This window comes from Xenopus laevis, chromosome 7S, assembly GCF_017654675.1.
Source record: "Xenopus laevis strain J_2021 chromosome 7S, Xenopus_laevis_v10.1, whole genome shotgun sequence".
Taxonomy (NCBI): Eukaryota; Metazoa; Chordata; class Amphibia; order Anura; family Pipidae; genus Xenopus; species Xenopus laevis.
The window spans coordinates 81,414,404-81,429,805 of record NC_054384.1 but is presented as its reverse complement, the minus strand read 5'-3'; the positions used below and the strand labels follow the sequence as shown (position 1 = coordinate 81,429,805).

General features: G+C 41.2%; 2 protein-coding genes across 2 annotated transcripts in view; one reads left to right on the top strand and one right to left on the bottom strand.

Moving 5' to 3' along the window:
- Positions 1-7,940, bottom strand: part of atad3a.S (ATPase family, AAA domain containing 3A S homeolog) — a gene marked incomplete at its 5' end in the record, with an annotated part of 37,661 nt that extends 29,721 nt beyond the window's left edge. Inside the window, 5 exon segments of the mRNA NM_001095861.1 lie at positions 103-172; positions 1,768-1,827; positions 2,922-3,023; positions 3,965-4,041; positions 7,681-7,940. Of these exon segments, the coding sequence (NP_001089330.1) occupies positions 103-172; positions 1,768-1,827; positions 2,922-3,023; positions 3,965-4,041; positions 7,681-7,873 (502 nt within the window).
- A 158-nt stretch (positions 7,941-8,098) lies between these two features.
- LOC108697646 lies at positions 8,099-14,921 on the top strand. The gene is made up of 5 exons (XM_018227895.2): positions 8,099-8,305; positions 11,487-11,611; positions 11,764-12,622; positions 14,350-14,523; positions 14,663-14,921. The coding sequence occupies exons 1-5, from the start codon at positions 8,250-8,252 to the stop codon at positions 14,826-14,828; spliced, it is 1,380 nt and encodes a 459-aa protein (XP_018083384.1). The 5' UTR covers positions 8,099-8,249; the 3' UTR covers positions 14,829-14,921.
- The last annotated feature ends 481 nt before the right edge of the window (positions 14,922-15,402 follow it).

The window sequence follows — 15,402 nt, the reverse complement described above, 5'->3', positions numbered from 1 at the left end:
TAGTTATATTATACTTCAGCAAACCAAAGAATATTTGCAGTCCAAGTGTTACACTTATCACTTTAATCCAAAGCCTCTCACAACATCACACAAAATGCTCACCTCTACGCATGGCCTCCTGTTTCTGGACAGAGTCTTCTTGCCTTCTCAAGTTTTCTTCATTTTGTAATTGCTTTGAAAATTGAAAGGGAAGAAGTACAGTTACAGTGTACTGTAACTTGCTTAACTACAGGTTAAATGTTTAAAAGGATTTTGGAAAAAAGTGCAAGCTTCATAGGCCAATATCCTATATCTGCACAGCACCAGGAAACACCTAATACATTATCCAAGATGATATTGGCTGCCCGATAACTCAAGTTATCATTAAGCTAGCAGAAGCAAACTGGGGAGTACAGTATCTTACAGAAGATTGAATGGTAGCACACAGACTTTCAATCTAAAGTTCACTAAAGAACTTGAAAAGAAAATATAAAAGCATAACAACAGTTCCACATAAAACATCAGGTGTACCAAGTTACAGACTACATTAATGGTATACAAAAATCAAATGGTACATATCCAAGAGGCAAATAAGAGGCTTCCAAATACTAAGTGAGAAAGCATGGTTAATGAACAGTTAACTAAAGTGAATAATTGAGGACTGAAGCATAACCAAAGGAGTAATAGAGAGAAATTTAACATGCAAAGAGTTAATGTAGCCTGAAAGGTTGTAGTTCAATAGTTAGGAACAAGATTTGTAAAGAAATACAGTATGATCCATGCAGTGATCCTAACCTTAACTGTTCATAGATAATACAAATCTCTTCCCATTTTTCTGTGCAGAGAGTTATAATACAGTCATAAACAAGTAGTAAACGCTGCAAATACTGCCGCAGTCACAAATCAAAAAAATAATGGTCGCATCACAATCTATGTTAACACTCATATGGGTAAAGTTTAATTTAATCCTTTGGGAGTCACTGTGAGCATTTTAAAAATCCATTAAGCCTCACATCTCAATAGTAGCAAATCAGCACCTCTCCGGAGAGAAGGGACATGATCAATTAGCATTTGTGTAAACTGGAACAGTTGGCCTCTGGCCTTAAAAAAGTGCTTTGCTATAGATTAATTGGCCTTTTCGAAATGCAAAGCAGCTCTGATAGCACATTGATAGTTATTCATAAGTTCAAGGTATGTGGTGGAGACGTTACCCGCGTAAAATAAACCACAGGGACAAGCTAAATAAACAACACAAGTAGTGGTGCATGCGAGATGGTGTTTGATAGCAAATCTACGTCCTGCATGGGATGACAAAGAGCATCCTTGCATCATGCCTCTGCAGGTGTAAGGCAGCATGTGTAACAAAAACACCATTTCTCTTAAATGCATCCAACAGGTGGGTTTTGAGGCGGAAGCATTTTGTAACAAATATCTTTTTTATTTTTTTAATCAAAAGATCTCCCAGATTCCTGCTATGTCTGTCAGCAAACATGTCTCTTAATATGTCCAAATGGCAAGAATTGTCAGACCTAACAATTTCCCTTCTTTTGTTAACAATAATGCAAATCTCTTTGCTGGCTGTTGAAAAAGTGCTTGCAAAAATCAGGGCTGGGTCAACATGTTTGTTGTCACTCTTCTCATTGCACAGGAGGTCATGTTGTTTCAGAAGTTTGGCCTCAGACAGATACATTTATAACCTTTTTTTTTTTTTTTTTTTTTTTTTTTTTTTTTTTAATAGCCCAAAACTCCACAAGGGAGGGACTTTGATATTAAAATATTACCACTTACTTGCTGTCTCAGCTGGTCCTCATAGCGCTGCCTGGCAAGTTTATCCTGGTACTGAGCCCTCTAGGGTAAAACAAGGGAAAATAAAGTAAGTCAGCAGAGTTGTGAATGATATGGTTAAGCTGCAACCTTCTTTAAAATAAACAAAACTAACATTTTGGTGTACTAGATCATGATACAAATCTACACAGCCCTTTCTTGACATAAATAGGACATCCATGTGTCTGAGAAATGTGGAAACTTAATTAATGGGCTTTTGCCTCAAACGCTTTGCTAAAAATAAATCAACACAGCTTTCATTTATATGTTTATTATAATTTTTAGTTGTTTTAAAGTTCTTTGTAAATCTAAAATCAGTATACGTTTGCTCCCTGCTATTCTGACAAAAAATCGCCAACGTGATGTCATTACGGGACTTCGCCAATTTACTAATGGGCGCTGGCGTAAATTTGCTAGCGAAGGAGAGAGACTCAAGGGATACGTGCAATAGAGTAGATAGGAATTCCTCAAAAACAATTTTAACATTTTTCTAAGTCCCAAAAAATGCGGACGACTTTTCAGTTTTTCAGGGTGATAGGCTGCAAAAGATCGTAATTTTTTTTAGGGTACCTGGCTTCCCCCCTACATTTCCTAACATATGGCACATAAACTATACACTGGGCACATGTGTAGGGCATTATAACAACTTTATGTTCTTTTATTAAGGTTCCCTGGGCTTGTGTAGCGTAATGTATTTGCTGCAACATATACGTACATTGAAATTTAACTTCCCGCCGAATGCAAATTCGCCAACGCTAGCGCAACTTCACTTAGTTTGCCGAATTAACGCTAGCGAAACTACGCCATCGTTTTAGTGAATTAGCGTTGTCCTGGCGAATTTATGCGTGGCGAAGCATGGCGATGTGAGCGAAGCCATCGCTGGCAAATTACCGCAGGTTAGTGAATTTGCCCCATAGTGAGTTGCTTGTATTCGTGGAATTGCAGATTGTAAAAAGCTGTGGTGAAGGCAGGGAAAGATTGCTGAAGACCTGCATTAGAGGTCTTTTTTTTTTATAAATGTGTTCTATTTACCCCGTTTACAAAGATGCATAGAAGTCTACTTCTACGACTGACAAAGACAACATTTAGAGATGGCAGTAGGTTTTGGCTTGGTTTACCGCTTGATGCTGCTTTGTTTCCTCATTCAATGTTTTTCTTCTTTCTTCTGCCTGCACTCTGATCTGCTCGTTTTTAAGCTGTTCCACCGCTGCTTCATATTCCTAGCAATTAGGAAAACAGATGTTTGTGTAAAAGTGGCATTCTCCAAAACCTTTAGCACGAAAGTATATAATAACCAGTTAAGGCAACAGGAATACAAAGAAATTAGTTGTAGAATCCTTATTTCATAGGTCTTTTATTGTATCCATGCACCCATTTTACTCCACCTTCTACTGCCTGATCATTTCACCTTGTTTTCTGTATACATGCAGGAGGCCTTAAGTATTATACAAACTATGTGGCTGGGTTAACAATGATGTAGGTAAAAACTACAGTGTCCTGGCCACTCTGATAAGGATTGATTGTCTGTGTACATAAAACATTGGGGGGCAGCTGTCTTGTGTCTAGCTTTAAATGATGAGCATAGTATTGCATTCCATACTAAATTAGTGTGTAGGAGGAGCTTTCATTTGAAGGCTTGCCAGGAAATATTTTGCACCCCAGTATCTAAAGCAACCAACAATGCTTTAAACAACTTTATGCCTTCTTCCTCCATGTACATTGGAAGCAGTTTTCTAACAAACGTGGACAGGTAGCCAATCAGCTATGCAAGCAGTACGGTTTTGCTAAATTAGAAGGGGCATATAACAAAGCACTCACACAAACAACATCCATGCTTAACATTGTCCAATGACCATAAAAAAAATGGAAGGAGAGATGGATGGAATAGGTCTAAGACATTGTGCTGCTACATAACGGTGCAACATGTCCAACGAGGGCAAATGCCCAATAAGGGGTTCAGTATAGATATAACTTTTAATGAAACATTGTGTGCCCAATTTTGCTTTGATGTAACTTGCTACCAGATACATGTCGGCCAGGCAATGCAGAACCAAATGCACTGCATATTTTCTCAATACACATATTTTAAAATGTTAATCCGAGTCCAAATTCATCAGACAATGAAGGATTGAAAAATACAACAGGTGCATTAACAACTAACCTTGATCTTGGCTTGCTGTTCCATCTGCAGTGTTTCTTCTTGCACTTTTGCAAGATTAATAGCTTCCTTGGCATGGCCTTGAATAAGACAAAAAGAAAAAAAAGTAAGCAGTAATTAATAAGCAGTATGTAGGGTCAGTATTTCCAAGCCTCAAGTGCTAAAGTTACAATTCATAAAGGTGACAATGTAGCAATCACTTTAACTGGCTTGCTTTCTTCTTACCTTCTCCTAAGAGCACATGATCCCCTTCTTCTGAAACTAGGGATTCATTGTGTCCAGGCCACGTATCCCCCAGTGGTCAATACTATTCCTTTATAAATAATTCATATGGGTTCATTACTGCCTCACATGCTTCAGTATTGCAATCTTTCATTATGTGAAGTTGCTATTGGTATAAAAGACTTTCACACAAAGATTAAAATGATGTTTGTCAAATAAAACAATTGTTCCTGTGTACTTCTTAACAATCTTCACTTTAATGAGGTGTGAAGCAAAACTAAAGTCGGGGATTTCTGTGTGGGGTTTAAAGAATAGCTTAATACTGAAGAAATGTCAACAGTATTTAATAGGCACTTATCCTATAACCGCCTACTTTAAGTTAAACATCACTACTACACAGTACTGTTCCAACATAAGGAATCCGTTATTCTTATTGAAATATTTGATGTATAGATGTAATAATATCCTCTCTTCTGCATCCTAATAAAATTACCTCTAAACCAACTCCAAAGGAACAAAAAAGCTATAAGAGTTTAACGAGCATCCTCTTTATCCCTTATGCCAGATAATAAAGCTGAATGCAGACAAAAACCCATTTAGCTCATAAATTTCTGAAATGAAAATTCTTATAGTATTCAGCTATGGGCTTAATTTCTCCCTGTGTAGTAGTGATGTGCGGGTCGGGTAAAACCCAACCTGAACCCGACCCTAACCCGCCCTTCAACCTTGCGCCTTTTATAGACCCGCGCCACTGATGATGTCACAAAAGGGGCGGGGCGAGCAGCTATAAAAGTGGAACCTGGAAATTGGAAGCCAGCAGTGTAAGGTGGCGGACGGGGAGAGCAGGAAGAACAGCTTGACCCGGACTCGCCACCCGCGGGGGTGCGAGGTCGGCCCAAACCCGACCAACCCGTGGGTATCGGCCCAGCTCGCACATCACTACTGTGTAGTAGAACTTCAAGGCAGGTGACTGGCTGTGGACATACTGTGCAGTTAACCTCTATTGATAAATACATGTATACCCATAACCTCTTCTTTTTTAGAAATAAGGGGAAATTCGGTTTGTGCTCAAACATCATTGAATGTATAATAAATCTAAAAGCATTTTCTTGTGAGCATACTGTATGTGGATTTTTGCAGGATGATCTTTAAATGAAACGTTTCTGGTTGAAACCAACAGGCTCTGCTTGTTTCTCCCAATGAAAGGAACCATGTTTTGAGCTTTTGGCCTAAAAATCGCTGCTTTAGAAAGCAGCAATATCAGGTAAATTATCCATACGTATATTTTCCCCTCAACCCAATCATTTTCTGGGAGAACAATACATTTTCAAATAACTTTAAAATTACTCAAATTTTGGAATTCATGTATTGTTTGAAAGTTGCTTTGAATTATAAGGTTTCATTATCCAATTACCGTTCCCTTTTAATGCCAGACAGTACTGCAGGAAAAGAGATTTCAGCACAAACAGGGTAAAGGTTGTGTGTGCCTGTATGTACTTGTGAGGATGGTAAATGCATGAAATGAACACTGCCAGGATTGTTGAATGATACAGCACATATGTTGTCTGGATTATCAGGAGATCCTTGGCTGAAGTTGGTTTTTTTTTTCTTTACACAAATGAATGATGCAACAATGTTCAAAGGCCATGTAACCAAAAAGTCCTAAACACATTGAAGAGTACAGCAAAATACAGAATGACTGTTTTCCTAAGAACACATATATGGACAATAGTGATGTACGGGGCCAATACCTGCGGGTCGGTTGGGTTCGAGCCAACCTCGCACACACATTTGCCAGCTCTTCGTCCTGCTCTCTCCGCTCGCCACCTTACACTGCCAGCTTCCAACTTCCACAGCCACGCGCCTGCTTGCCCTGCCCCTTTTGTGACATCATCAGCGGGATGGCATGGGTCTGCTAAAGGAAATCAGGCTTGGGCGGGCACAGGTGGAGGGAGGGCAGGTTAGGGTCGGGTTTTACCCGACCCGGACATCACTAATGGACAAGTATTTTCCCAGCTATGTTTAAGAGGTACATGTATGGCATCCCTTACCTGGAAATTTGCTATTATCTCCCAAAGTGTTCATTGTAAGTAAATACATCCCAGGTTTTAAAACAATTTACTTTTTCTCTGTAATAAAGTAACACCTTGTACTTGATGGTAACTAAGCTGCATACATTTGGTAGCAAAACAATCCTATTAGGTGTATTTAAGGTTTAAATGTTTTTGCATGTTTTTAAACAAATATAAGGTAAAGTGATCTAAATTAAAAAGATCCATTATCTGGAAAACCCAGGGCTCCCAAGCATCCTCGATAAAAGATCCCACTAAAATAAGCAATACGTTTACGCCAAGGGCAGAGGAAATGAAAGACTCTTAATAATGGCTTAATAGAGCTTTCTGGTAGGGGAATATTGGGAATTAAAAATGATATCTTACTGCAGGGATCCCCAACCTTTTGAACCCGTGAGCAACATTCAGAAGTAAAAGGAGTTGGGGAGCAACACTAGCATGAAAAATGTTCTTGGGGTGCCAAATAAGTGCTGTGATAGGCCATTTGGTAGCCCCTATGTGGATTGTCAACCTACATTAAGGCTCTGTTTGGCAGTGCACCTGGTTTTTATACAACCAAAACTTGCCTCCAAGCCTGGAATTCAAAAATAAGCTCCTGCTTTGAGGCCACTGGGAGCAACATCCAAGGGGTTGGAGAGCAACTTGTTGCTCACGAGCTACTGGTTGGGGATCACTGTCTTACTGGATAATTTAAGAAATATGTATTGGCAAGAATAAATGGGACTTGCAGAAAACTTTCAATTAAAAAGCTATTCTGTTACCAAATAAAGGTCATCACTTTAATCCATTTATTAATACATCAATCGATGGTGATCTGTATAATGTAAGACAGTCTGGGGAGCCCATTCACACCAGCATTGAATTCATTGATCCACACACACTCTATTATCTGCACTCGGGGACACGGCCCATCTTTTTATTATTAGAACACCAGTAAGATCAACATATCGGGGTGTTGAACCTTCCTTCATCATTGATCCTGATGAAGGGAGGCTAAACCCCCTAAAACGTTTATCTTACTGGTGGTATGATAATAATAAAAAGAGGGGCCATGTCCCCGACTGCAGATAATAGTGTGTTTGCGGATCTGCGAATTCACTGCTGTTGCTAAGGGACCTGGCCGGGTCGACGGAGGACCAGCACCACCATTGCAGTGAAAGAGAAGTTGCGGGAGAGCTGTAGATAACACATTACCTTGAATTTTTTGAGCCCATTCATACCACCAGGATATATATATAATATTTAAACATGAACACACACACATATATATATACACACACACATCTATATATATATATATATATATATATATATATATATATATATATATATATATATATATATATATACACACACAGACACATACACAAACACCTACATTATAACATTAGAGCATATAGGACATATATTAATTCCTTTACTCACGAGACTGATCAAGCTCTCTGGCTGCCTTGGCAGCTCTCTCCAGGCCGGTAGGGTCGAAGTTGCTCCATTTGTCCTTGGGTTTGTTTTTGTCCCCTCCATCTCCACTGCCACCAGGAGGGCTGGGGGGCTCGGGGAAGCCTGGAACGCCGGGAGGTTCCTGTTGCCCCTTGTTAAGACCAAATAACCAGGACATGATGAAATGAGAGGTGCACCGATGTCAGATAATCAACTCTTAACCTCTCACTGACACACGTGGGTTCACCACTGAGGAAACACGCATGCGCAGTCACCCTCAACACAAGGTCACATTCTACACACCCTGCCCATTCTGTGACGTTTATCACGCTCTGGCGATTTCATTGGTAGAAAGGCAACCGGCATCGGACTCTGTACCTCACGCCTCTAACTCCGACGGATTCCGAGTAGAGTCAAAAATTATGAAAAAGCAAGAAGACGTCTGCGTTGCTAGTAAGGGAGTGTCTACGAAAGTGAAAAAATACTTCCGCCTAGCAACACCTTGTTTGGCTCCTCCCATGGTTACCAAGTAGCGAAGCTGCGGAGAAAGCAACATGGCTCAGAGGGAGAATGGAGCGTTCGTTCTTCACGGGAGGAAAGCGGCGCTCAGGTAATGACTCCTGCAGCCTGGTGACCTGTCTTCACTCCGGGCGCTTCACTCAGCCCATCTCATTAGACGTGTTGTGTCCTGTATGAGGAATGTGAATGTAGAGGGAAATGAAGGGCTAATAGTATTGTTTGTCTGTCTGCTAACCTGGTCGGTGCATAGATAAAGGTGCAGTTGGAAGGGTGAGGTTGCAGGTAAATCAGGGCCGGTGTCAGACAGAAGAACACGTTTTGCCTCCTCCCCCCAAATATCACAGATGCCTCTTGTGGGGGCAATAGATAAATGGTCAGAGATATACGTGTCTCTTTTGTAAACGATACTAACAATCCCCATGTTATCGTTTCACTATAAATAGACGAGCAGCTCTCATACTGGCTTTCCTCTGCTCATAATTGTTGGGGAGCCCTGTGCCCACTGATGCTGCAGGACCTACACAGATAGACAGACAGACACAGACAGACAGACAGATACAGTACCGAAATTGAGTGCTGCTTCCAGTATTACCTGTTTAGTATCAGGTGCCTCTAGGTGTATGGCCCCAAAAACTGCCAAGGGCCCAAAACAGTATTCGCAAACAAAACACCAATGGCACATCCGATGCTGTGAAGTCAGTTGTGGGTTATCATAATACTGGCAATTTTTTCGGGCCTATACAAGACCCTTTGTCAAGGCTTGACAAAGGGTCTTGTATAGGCCCGAAACGTTTCCACTATTATGAGCTAAATAAATAACCCACAACTGATTTCAAAGCTTTGGATGTGCCATTGGTGTTTTGTTTACAGACAGACAGACAGACATGCAGACAGACATGCAGACAGACAGGCAGACATGCAGACAGACAGACATGCAGACAGACGGACATGCAGACAGACGGACATGCAGACAGACGGACATGCAGACAGACGGACATGCAGACGGACATGCAGACAGACGGACATGCAGACAGACGGACATGCAGACAGACGGACATGCAGACAGACGGACATGCAGACAGACGGACATGCAGACAGACGGACATGCAGACAGACGGACATGCAGACAGACGGACATGCAGACAGACGGACATGCAGACAGACGGACATGCAGACAGACATGCAGATAGACAGACATGCAGATAGACAGACATGCAGATAGACAGACATGCAGACAGACAGACATGCAGACAGACAGACAGACATGCAGACAGACATGCAGACAGAAAGACATAGATAGGCAGACAGACATAGATAGGCAGACATAGACAGACAGATAGGCAGACATAGAAAGACAGACATAGACATGCAGACATGGATGGCATGAGGTGGAGATGCACTGGGCATGTAGGGAATGTCAAACCTGGTTGGGTACAGCTGTTATACACGGAAGCCCTATGATTAACAGCAATTTCAGCACATTTTCTTGGAGATTAATTTCCATGAGAGAAATGTATTTTTTTATTTCTTTTTGAATTTAACTGCAAGGGTATCATGGTTGGGGTGCAAAATCTACTACTATAAAGGATTTGCAATTATGTACCATTGGTAGTGCTTTTTTTGGTAGTGCATGAACCACTAGTCAGGTTTAAATTGGAGCTTCAGCTCTGGAAACCCCACCACTGCATTGTTATTTCCTGCATTACTAATGTTTGGAGTTCAGGAAACATAACACAGGAAGGTGAAAGGAGCATAGTCCTGAAAATGTAACAGGTTCTTTGCTACAGACTATTTCTTGCATGTATAAAACCAGCAATGATAGAGTTGACAGCCAGGATGGGGGGGGGGGGTTTTGCAGATATCCATAAGGACTGGGACTTTTACATCCAGAGCATATGGCCCCATAGCTTGGCAAAGTCAGAGGTATTTGGGTCTGCTATGATGGTGTGCATAATACGTTTATACATTTAGGATCATGATCTCCCCCCCAAGGTCTTTAAAGGGCCTTTTGCATAAGTCCCTGCCTGCTATGTGACCATACAATACGTCTCAGGCGAGTTTCCTTTTTTTTTTGGTTTTGGCCTGAAGCAGCATATAGTTGAACTTGGTGAGGATAATCATTTTAATCAGCTAAACTCTGCCCTTGAGTCCCAAGTGAAAGGCTTGCCAAGACATTTCTCTGTCTTTCGCAAATTTCTCAGATTTATTTCATAGAAGGTAGATTTGTGCAGTTGCATCTGGACTTCCAGATAGGTAATGAGGCGGCTCTAAGTAGAGATATATCATCCTAGGATTCATCCGGCCCTTTGAGATATATTAGGAACTAGACTGAATTAGTTGAGATTACTATCAGCCCAGATACAGTTCCAAACCGGTCTACCAGGTAGAGCAGCTCTTTGACGGAGCTGTCCCAGTCCCAGAGGTAAATTCGTGTATCATCTGCATAGAGCTGAATCTTTTCCTCATGTGGGAAACTAACTTCTATATGTGTGTGAGAGAGCTGGGGTCATTACACTGTAAATTCCACTGGCATAGGGTCTCATAGGGAATGCTCATAGGTGTATTTTAATAAAGGCTTCCCCCAAACCATCAGAGTAAACTTTTCTATAGCACAGGAGTGCCCATTTTTTGCTAATGTGGGGTCTACTTTAAGTGATTTGTTAGCATTCTGTTCCATGGAAAATGTTGTTTAAATATTGATTTATTGAGAACATTTATATTGCTATATTTAACAAACAACTATTTCTTATGTAACCATAACATAATAAATATTTGTATGAAAAGCATGAAACAGGAGGGTGATTTAGACAAGCTTTTTGTTGACAGTGTCTTGAGATCTACTGATCACCAACTAAAGGTCTACTGGTACATCCTGATCTACCTTTTGGACACCACTGCTATAGCACATAAGATGAGAAACACATTTCAAAAGCCGCATCTATAAGAAGGCAGCAAGGGAGGAGTTAACTTGAATGACTGATACAGAACTATCCCATACAAAATCGGCTGACTTATACTTCCTGTCTCAGAAGTGTGCGCAGCAGTGATGTGTGGGTCGAGAAAAACTCGACCCACATCTGACCTGGACCCGCGCCCCCAGATCCAAGCCCGACCGCACCCGACTTCCACCTTCCTTTTATAGACCCGAAGTTCGTGGATGAACAATGGGCATGTTCAGTTAGCACTGCATATAGATAAGTTGGGTTAATGTGGAATAGTCATTTTTTGATTTAAAACATACTAAAACTTTTTTTTTTTTTTTTAACTCTTAGTGAAAAGCCATATGAATTCCTGAGCAATACACAGAAAACCACCAGCAGCCACAACCTCAGCTTTCAGGGAGCAGCCCTTAACCGCAGACTACATGCCAGCCATGACAGGTCTAAAGCGATCACCAGTAAGTAAGAATTTGCCACTCATGGGATTTTGGGCAAGCATTGAGTGTTATAATTTTCCCTACTAAGCAAGATGGCGATTTGAAAACAAATGATGTTGTTTGTTGATTTGTTGTAAACAAACAGCTAAACTGAGTTTTCCTATCTATTTTAGACAGTCCAGTATCAAAGTACACCAAAGAAAATCCAAGCATCGATGACTTAGAGTATAGTTTACAGAAGCTTAGAGTACAAGTAGACAGCTTGGCCTCTAGTCTTAATTTGGACTATGAGAAAAATATCAAGCCCTATAGCTCTAAAGCTGTAAACAGACCTCAATGGGCGACACATACAAATGGTACCTCTTCTGAAATATACAGTAGTAGCTCAGTAAAACCAATACCGGATTCGGACTGTTTTTTTAAGCCAAATCACTTTATGAAATCACAGGAAAACTACTCTCCAGTTCAGAGCACTGGTTTGCCAACATATACATCATCTCCTTATTCAGTGGGAAGAGAGATTTCCGGGATGGATTCAGTGTCTTCAGCAGTGTCCCCTTTTGATATTGCCTACAGTGAAAAAATTCCTGTGAAGCTTGGAGCACCTCATGTGGTTGGAGTCAAATCTCTTCTTCCTCCCAAAATTCCTGTCCGCTCTCGCTCTCTAGAAAAATCAAAAGCCTCAGTTGTGCGAGGAAGGTCACAATCCCTAGACCGATCTCACTCCTTTTCACCTGTTTACAAAAAAGCAAGATGGCCGAGATCACGCTCACAATCGCCGAAACCTGTATGGAGGCCGAACTCTGCCAAAGCCAATGCCTGTGGTCAACCAGCACCACGACCAAAGTACTGTGGGAAAACTTCTTCCTCCAACAGACAATCGCGGTCAAGGTTCTACAGGCCTGGTTCTGTGGTTACAAGATCTGTTACACCATTCAGGAAATCAAAGAGTAATCTCAGTTATTCCTGGAGCCCTTATAGTATACCATCAGCTTCAATATCTGCACCAAGTGCTGAGGAAATTAGCGAAAAGTAAGTAAGATAAGGCTTTGATAAGGCATTTGCCTTTTTGTCCTTTTCACATCAGATTCACTTTGTTGACTTAAGGTCTTTGCAGTAATTCTCTCCAACAGAGAAGCCATCCAGTAAGTACGCAAAAAGGGTTGCCGCCTTTTAGTTCCCGGTGACGTGATGGGCCAGAAAGGGGCGGTGTTGCGACATTTCAGTGGCAGAGTTGTGATGTTTCGGGGCGGGGTTGTGACATTTCAGAGACGGAGTCACTAAGTTTCGATACCGGTTTGGCCAGGATGGAACTGCAGGCTTGGATTAGGGGAGTAGGGGATCTGAAAGGGGCAGATCTGAGGCGGACATGGGTCAGATTTGAGACAGGCCAGGGGCAGAACAATAGGGATTACAAATTTAACGGTTTAAACATTGACGGTAAATTTGTAATATCGGCTTTGGCTGGAATTTTACTGGCTAGGCTGGCGAAATACCGGCCAGGTGGCAACCCTATACGCAAAGTAAAACTGTTATAGGTCCCATTCATCTTGAGCTATGTTCATAGCTGCGAAAAAGGTAAATTCTTATAATATTTTACACACAATTCAACATGCATGTAAAGCATTTTAATTTTTATCCATTATTATTGTATGGAGGAAAGTTTTTTGGCACTCCTGTTCCTTTTACATACTTTTTCCAAAAAACTTTTGGATCATGAGGACTTTAAAAGGGTCAACGCTACAAAAAATGCAACCCTGTTAAATGTAACTATTTAAAAATGACCCATCGTATGGGGGCCAGTGGAGTCTGCTTCCTCTGTAGTCGCAAAGGCAACCCCAGCCCATCCCAGCCGCTATTCTACATTCAAGCAAGAAGCTGGGGATACAGGCGGATGGCGAATGGATAGGCAGTGGCCGGGTAGGAATAGGTGTGGGCCTCCTCAGATCCATGTTCCATGCATGCTATTGTATGTACCTTAAACCGTGAGAAGCAATAGAAGGGATTCATTTTATTGAATAATAAATAATTTTAGATTCTATATAAATATTATGTAGACAATGGTGCAATGCATGCTTACTTTTTTTAATATATAGCTAAAAACTGTATATAATTAAATACAGTATATATTTTGTGCACTATATACACATGCCTACTGTATGTTATTCTTATAACTGTATATAGAAATGTGTGTCTATTTACATGGCTCAGTGGCTGGCACTGCTAGCTTGTAGTATGTATAAATGTGATTGAGAATTAAGGTGCCCATACACTGAGAGATCCGCTCGTTTGGCAATGTCGCCAAACGAGCAGATCTCCCTCCAATATGCCCACCTTGAGGTGGGCAATATCGGGCTGATCCGATCGTGGGCCCTAGGGCCCAACGATCGGATCCTAACGAGGCCTTAACGGGCGTTCGTATCGCGGGACCGCATCAACGAATAGATGTGGCCGCGATCCGACGGGATTTTCTGTCCCATCCGATCGAGATCTGGCCGACTTTCGGCCAGATCTCGATCGGTGAAGCCCGTCGGGGGGGCCCCATACACGGCCAATAAGCTGCCGACACGGTCTGTCGGCAGCTTTTATCGGCCCGTTTATGGCCACCTTTAGATTGCAGTCTGCACTGTAACTATAGAAATGTCAATCAGAAATGTCAATAACATATTGCTGATTTATCCATGCTGTAAATATATATGTGCAATTAGAAATCAAGACCCTACAGTATTGTTTTATTGTGGTCCATATTCTTGTGTTAGATTCTTACAGACACTAACTGAGGGTGGTGTGGGAAGATCAGTTTTGGAAGCATCACCCTATCAACAGGAACTTGCAAGGCTAAGACTAGAGCGGCTTCGGGTGGAAGAAGACCTGCTACTAGAGATTAAGAGGCAGCAAGAGTTGGAACGAACCAGAGGGCCAAGGCCTAAGTGGTGAGCATGGGGAGATTAAACCCCTTCCTACAGTTACTTCCTCCTTCCCTTTTTACTGAATCATTTTGTAATTTTCTAATTAGAAAAACACACAGTCATACTAAATTTCTAGTGTATATTAGCATGTACTTCTTTGCAGGTATGAGATGAAAAACTCCCAGTTTCACTATGAAGCATGGAAAAATAATGAGTTGCTAAAAAGTAGCAAGGAGTATCCATCCATATATAACTACCGCCAGGAACTTACTGCAGCTTCCCGCAACTTCAAGGAACACCTTAAAATTACACACTTGGATCCTGTATAGGTTGTGGGCCACCTGCTGCACAGTGGATTCTTCTATTGTTAGCCTGTCTGTGTATGTGTGCCTTTGTCTGTGGAATGGCTGATGAAAATTTTTTTTATTTAAAAACAACCCTCTGTTTGTTAAAATATTTATCTCTGTTCAGAGTGAAGATATTTATGTGGAAAAAGCATAATTGGTGTGACTGAGGTACTCGAGATAATGGATGATACATGTTTGTGAATGCTTCAGAGGGTTTCTCAGGGGTATGACTATGGTGACCTGAAATTATTAGTACTGTACATTACATGTATTTTTTATCATTGTAATACCCTAGCAGTTGTCACATACCTGTATTCCCATATGCAGAAAAATCAATTCAGGGAGGGTACTTTTAGACTATAAAAGTATCAGCTGTTTGGGGCATGAGTGCAAATCATACTTGTTTCTTTCACTGCTACTCCCATAGTTTGTCTGGCTTTACAGACACCAGAGGAGGTGGCCAAAACAATGGATCTATCCTCAATATGCCCACCTTGAGGTAGGAAATATTGGGCTGATCTGTTCATTTGGCCCTTGGGTCAACAATGTAATTATA

Coding starts and splice junctions, on each gene's coding strand:
- LOC108697646 (XM_018227895.2), top strand. CDS start 8,250: ATGGCTCAGAGGGAGAATGGAGCGTTCGTTCTTCACGGGAGGAAAGCG. Junction 8,306..11,486: donor GGGAGGAAAGCGGCGCTCAG/GTAATGACTCCT, acceptor TTTAACTCTTAG/TGAAAAGCCATATGAATTCC. Junction 14,524..14,662: donor AGAGGGCCAAGGCCTAAGTG/GTGAGCATGGGG, acceptor ACTTCTTTGCAG/GTATGAGATGAAAAACTCCC.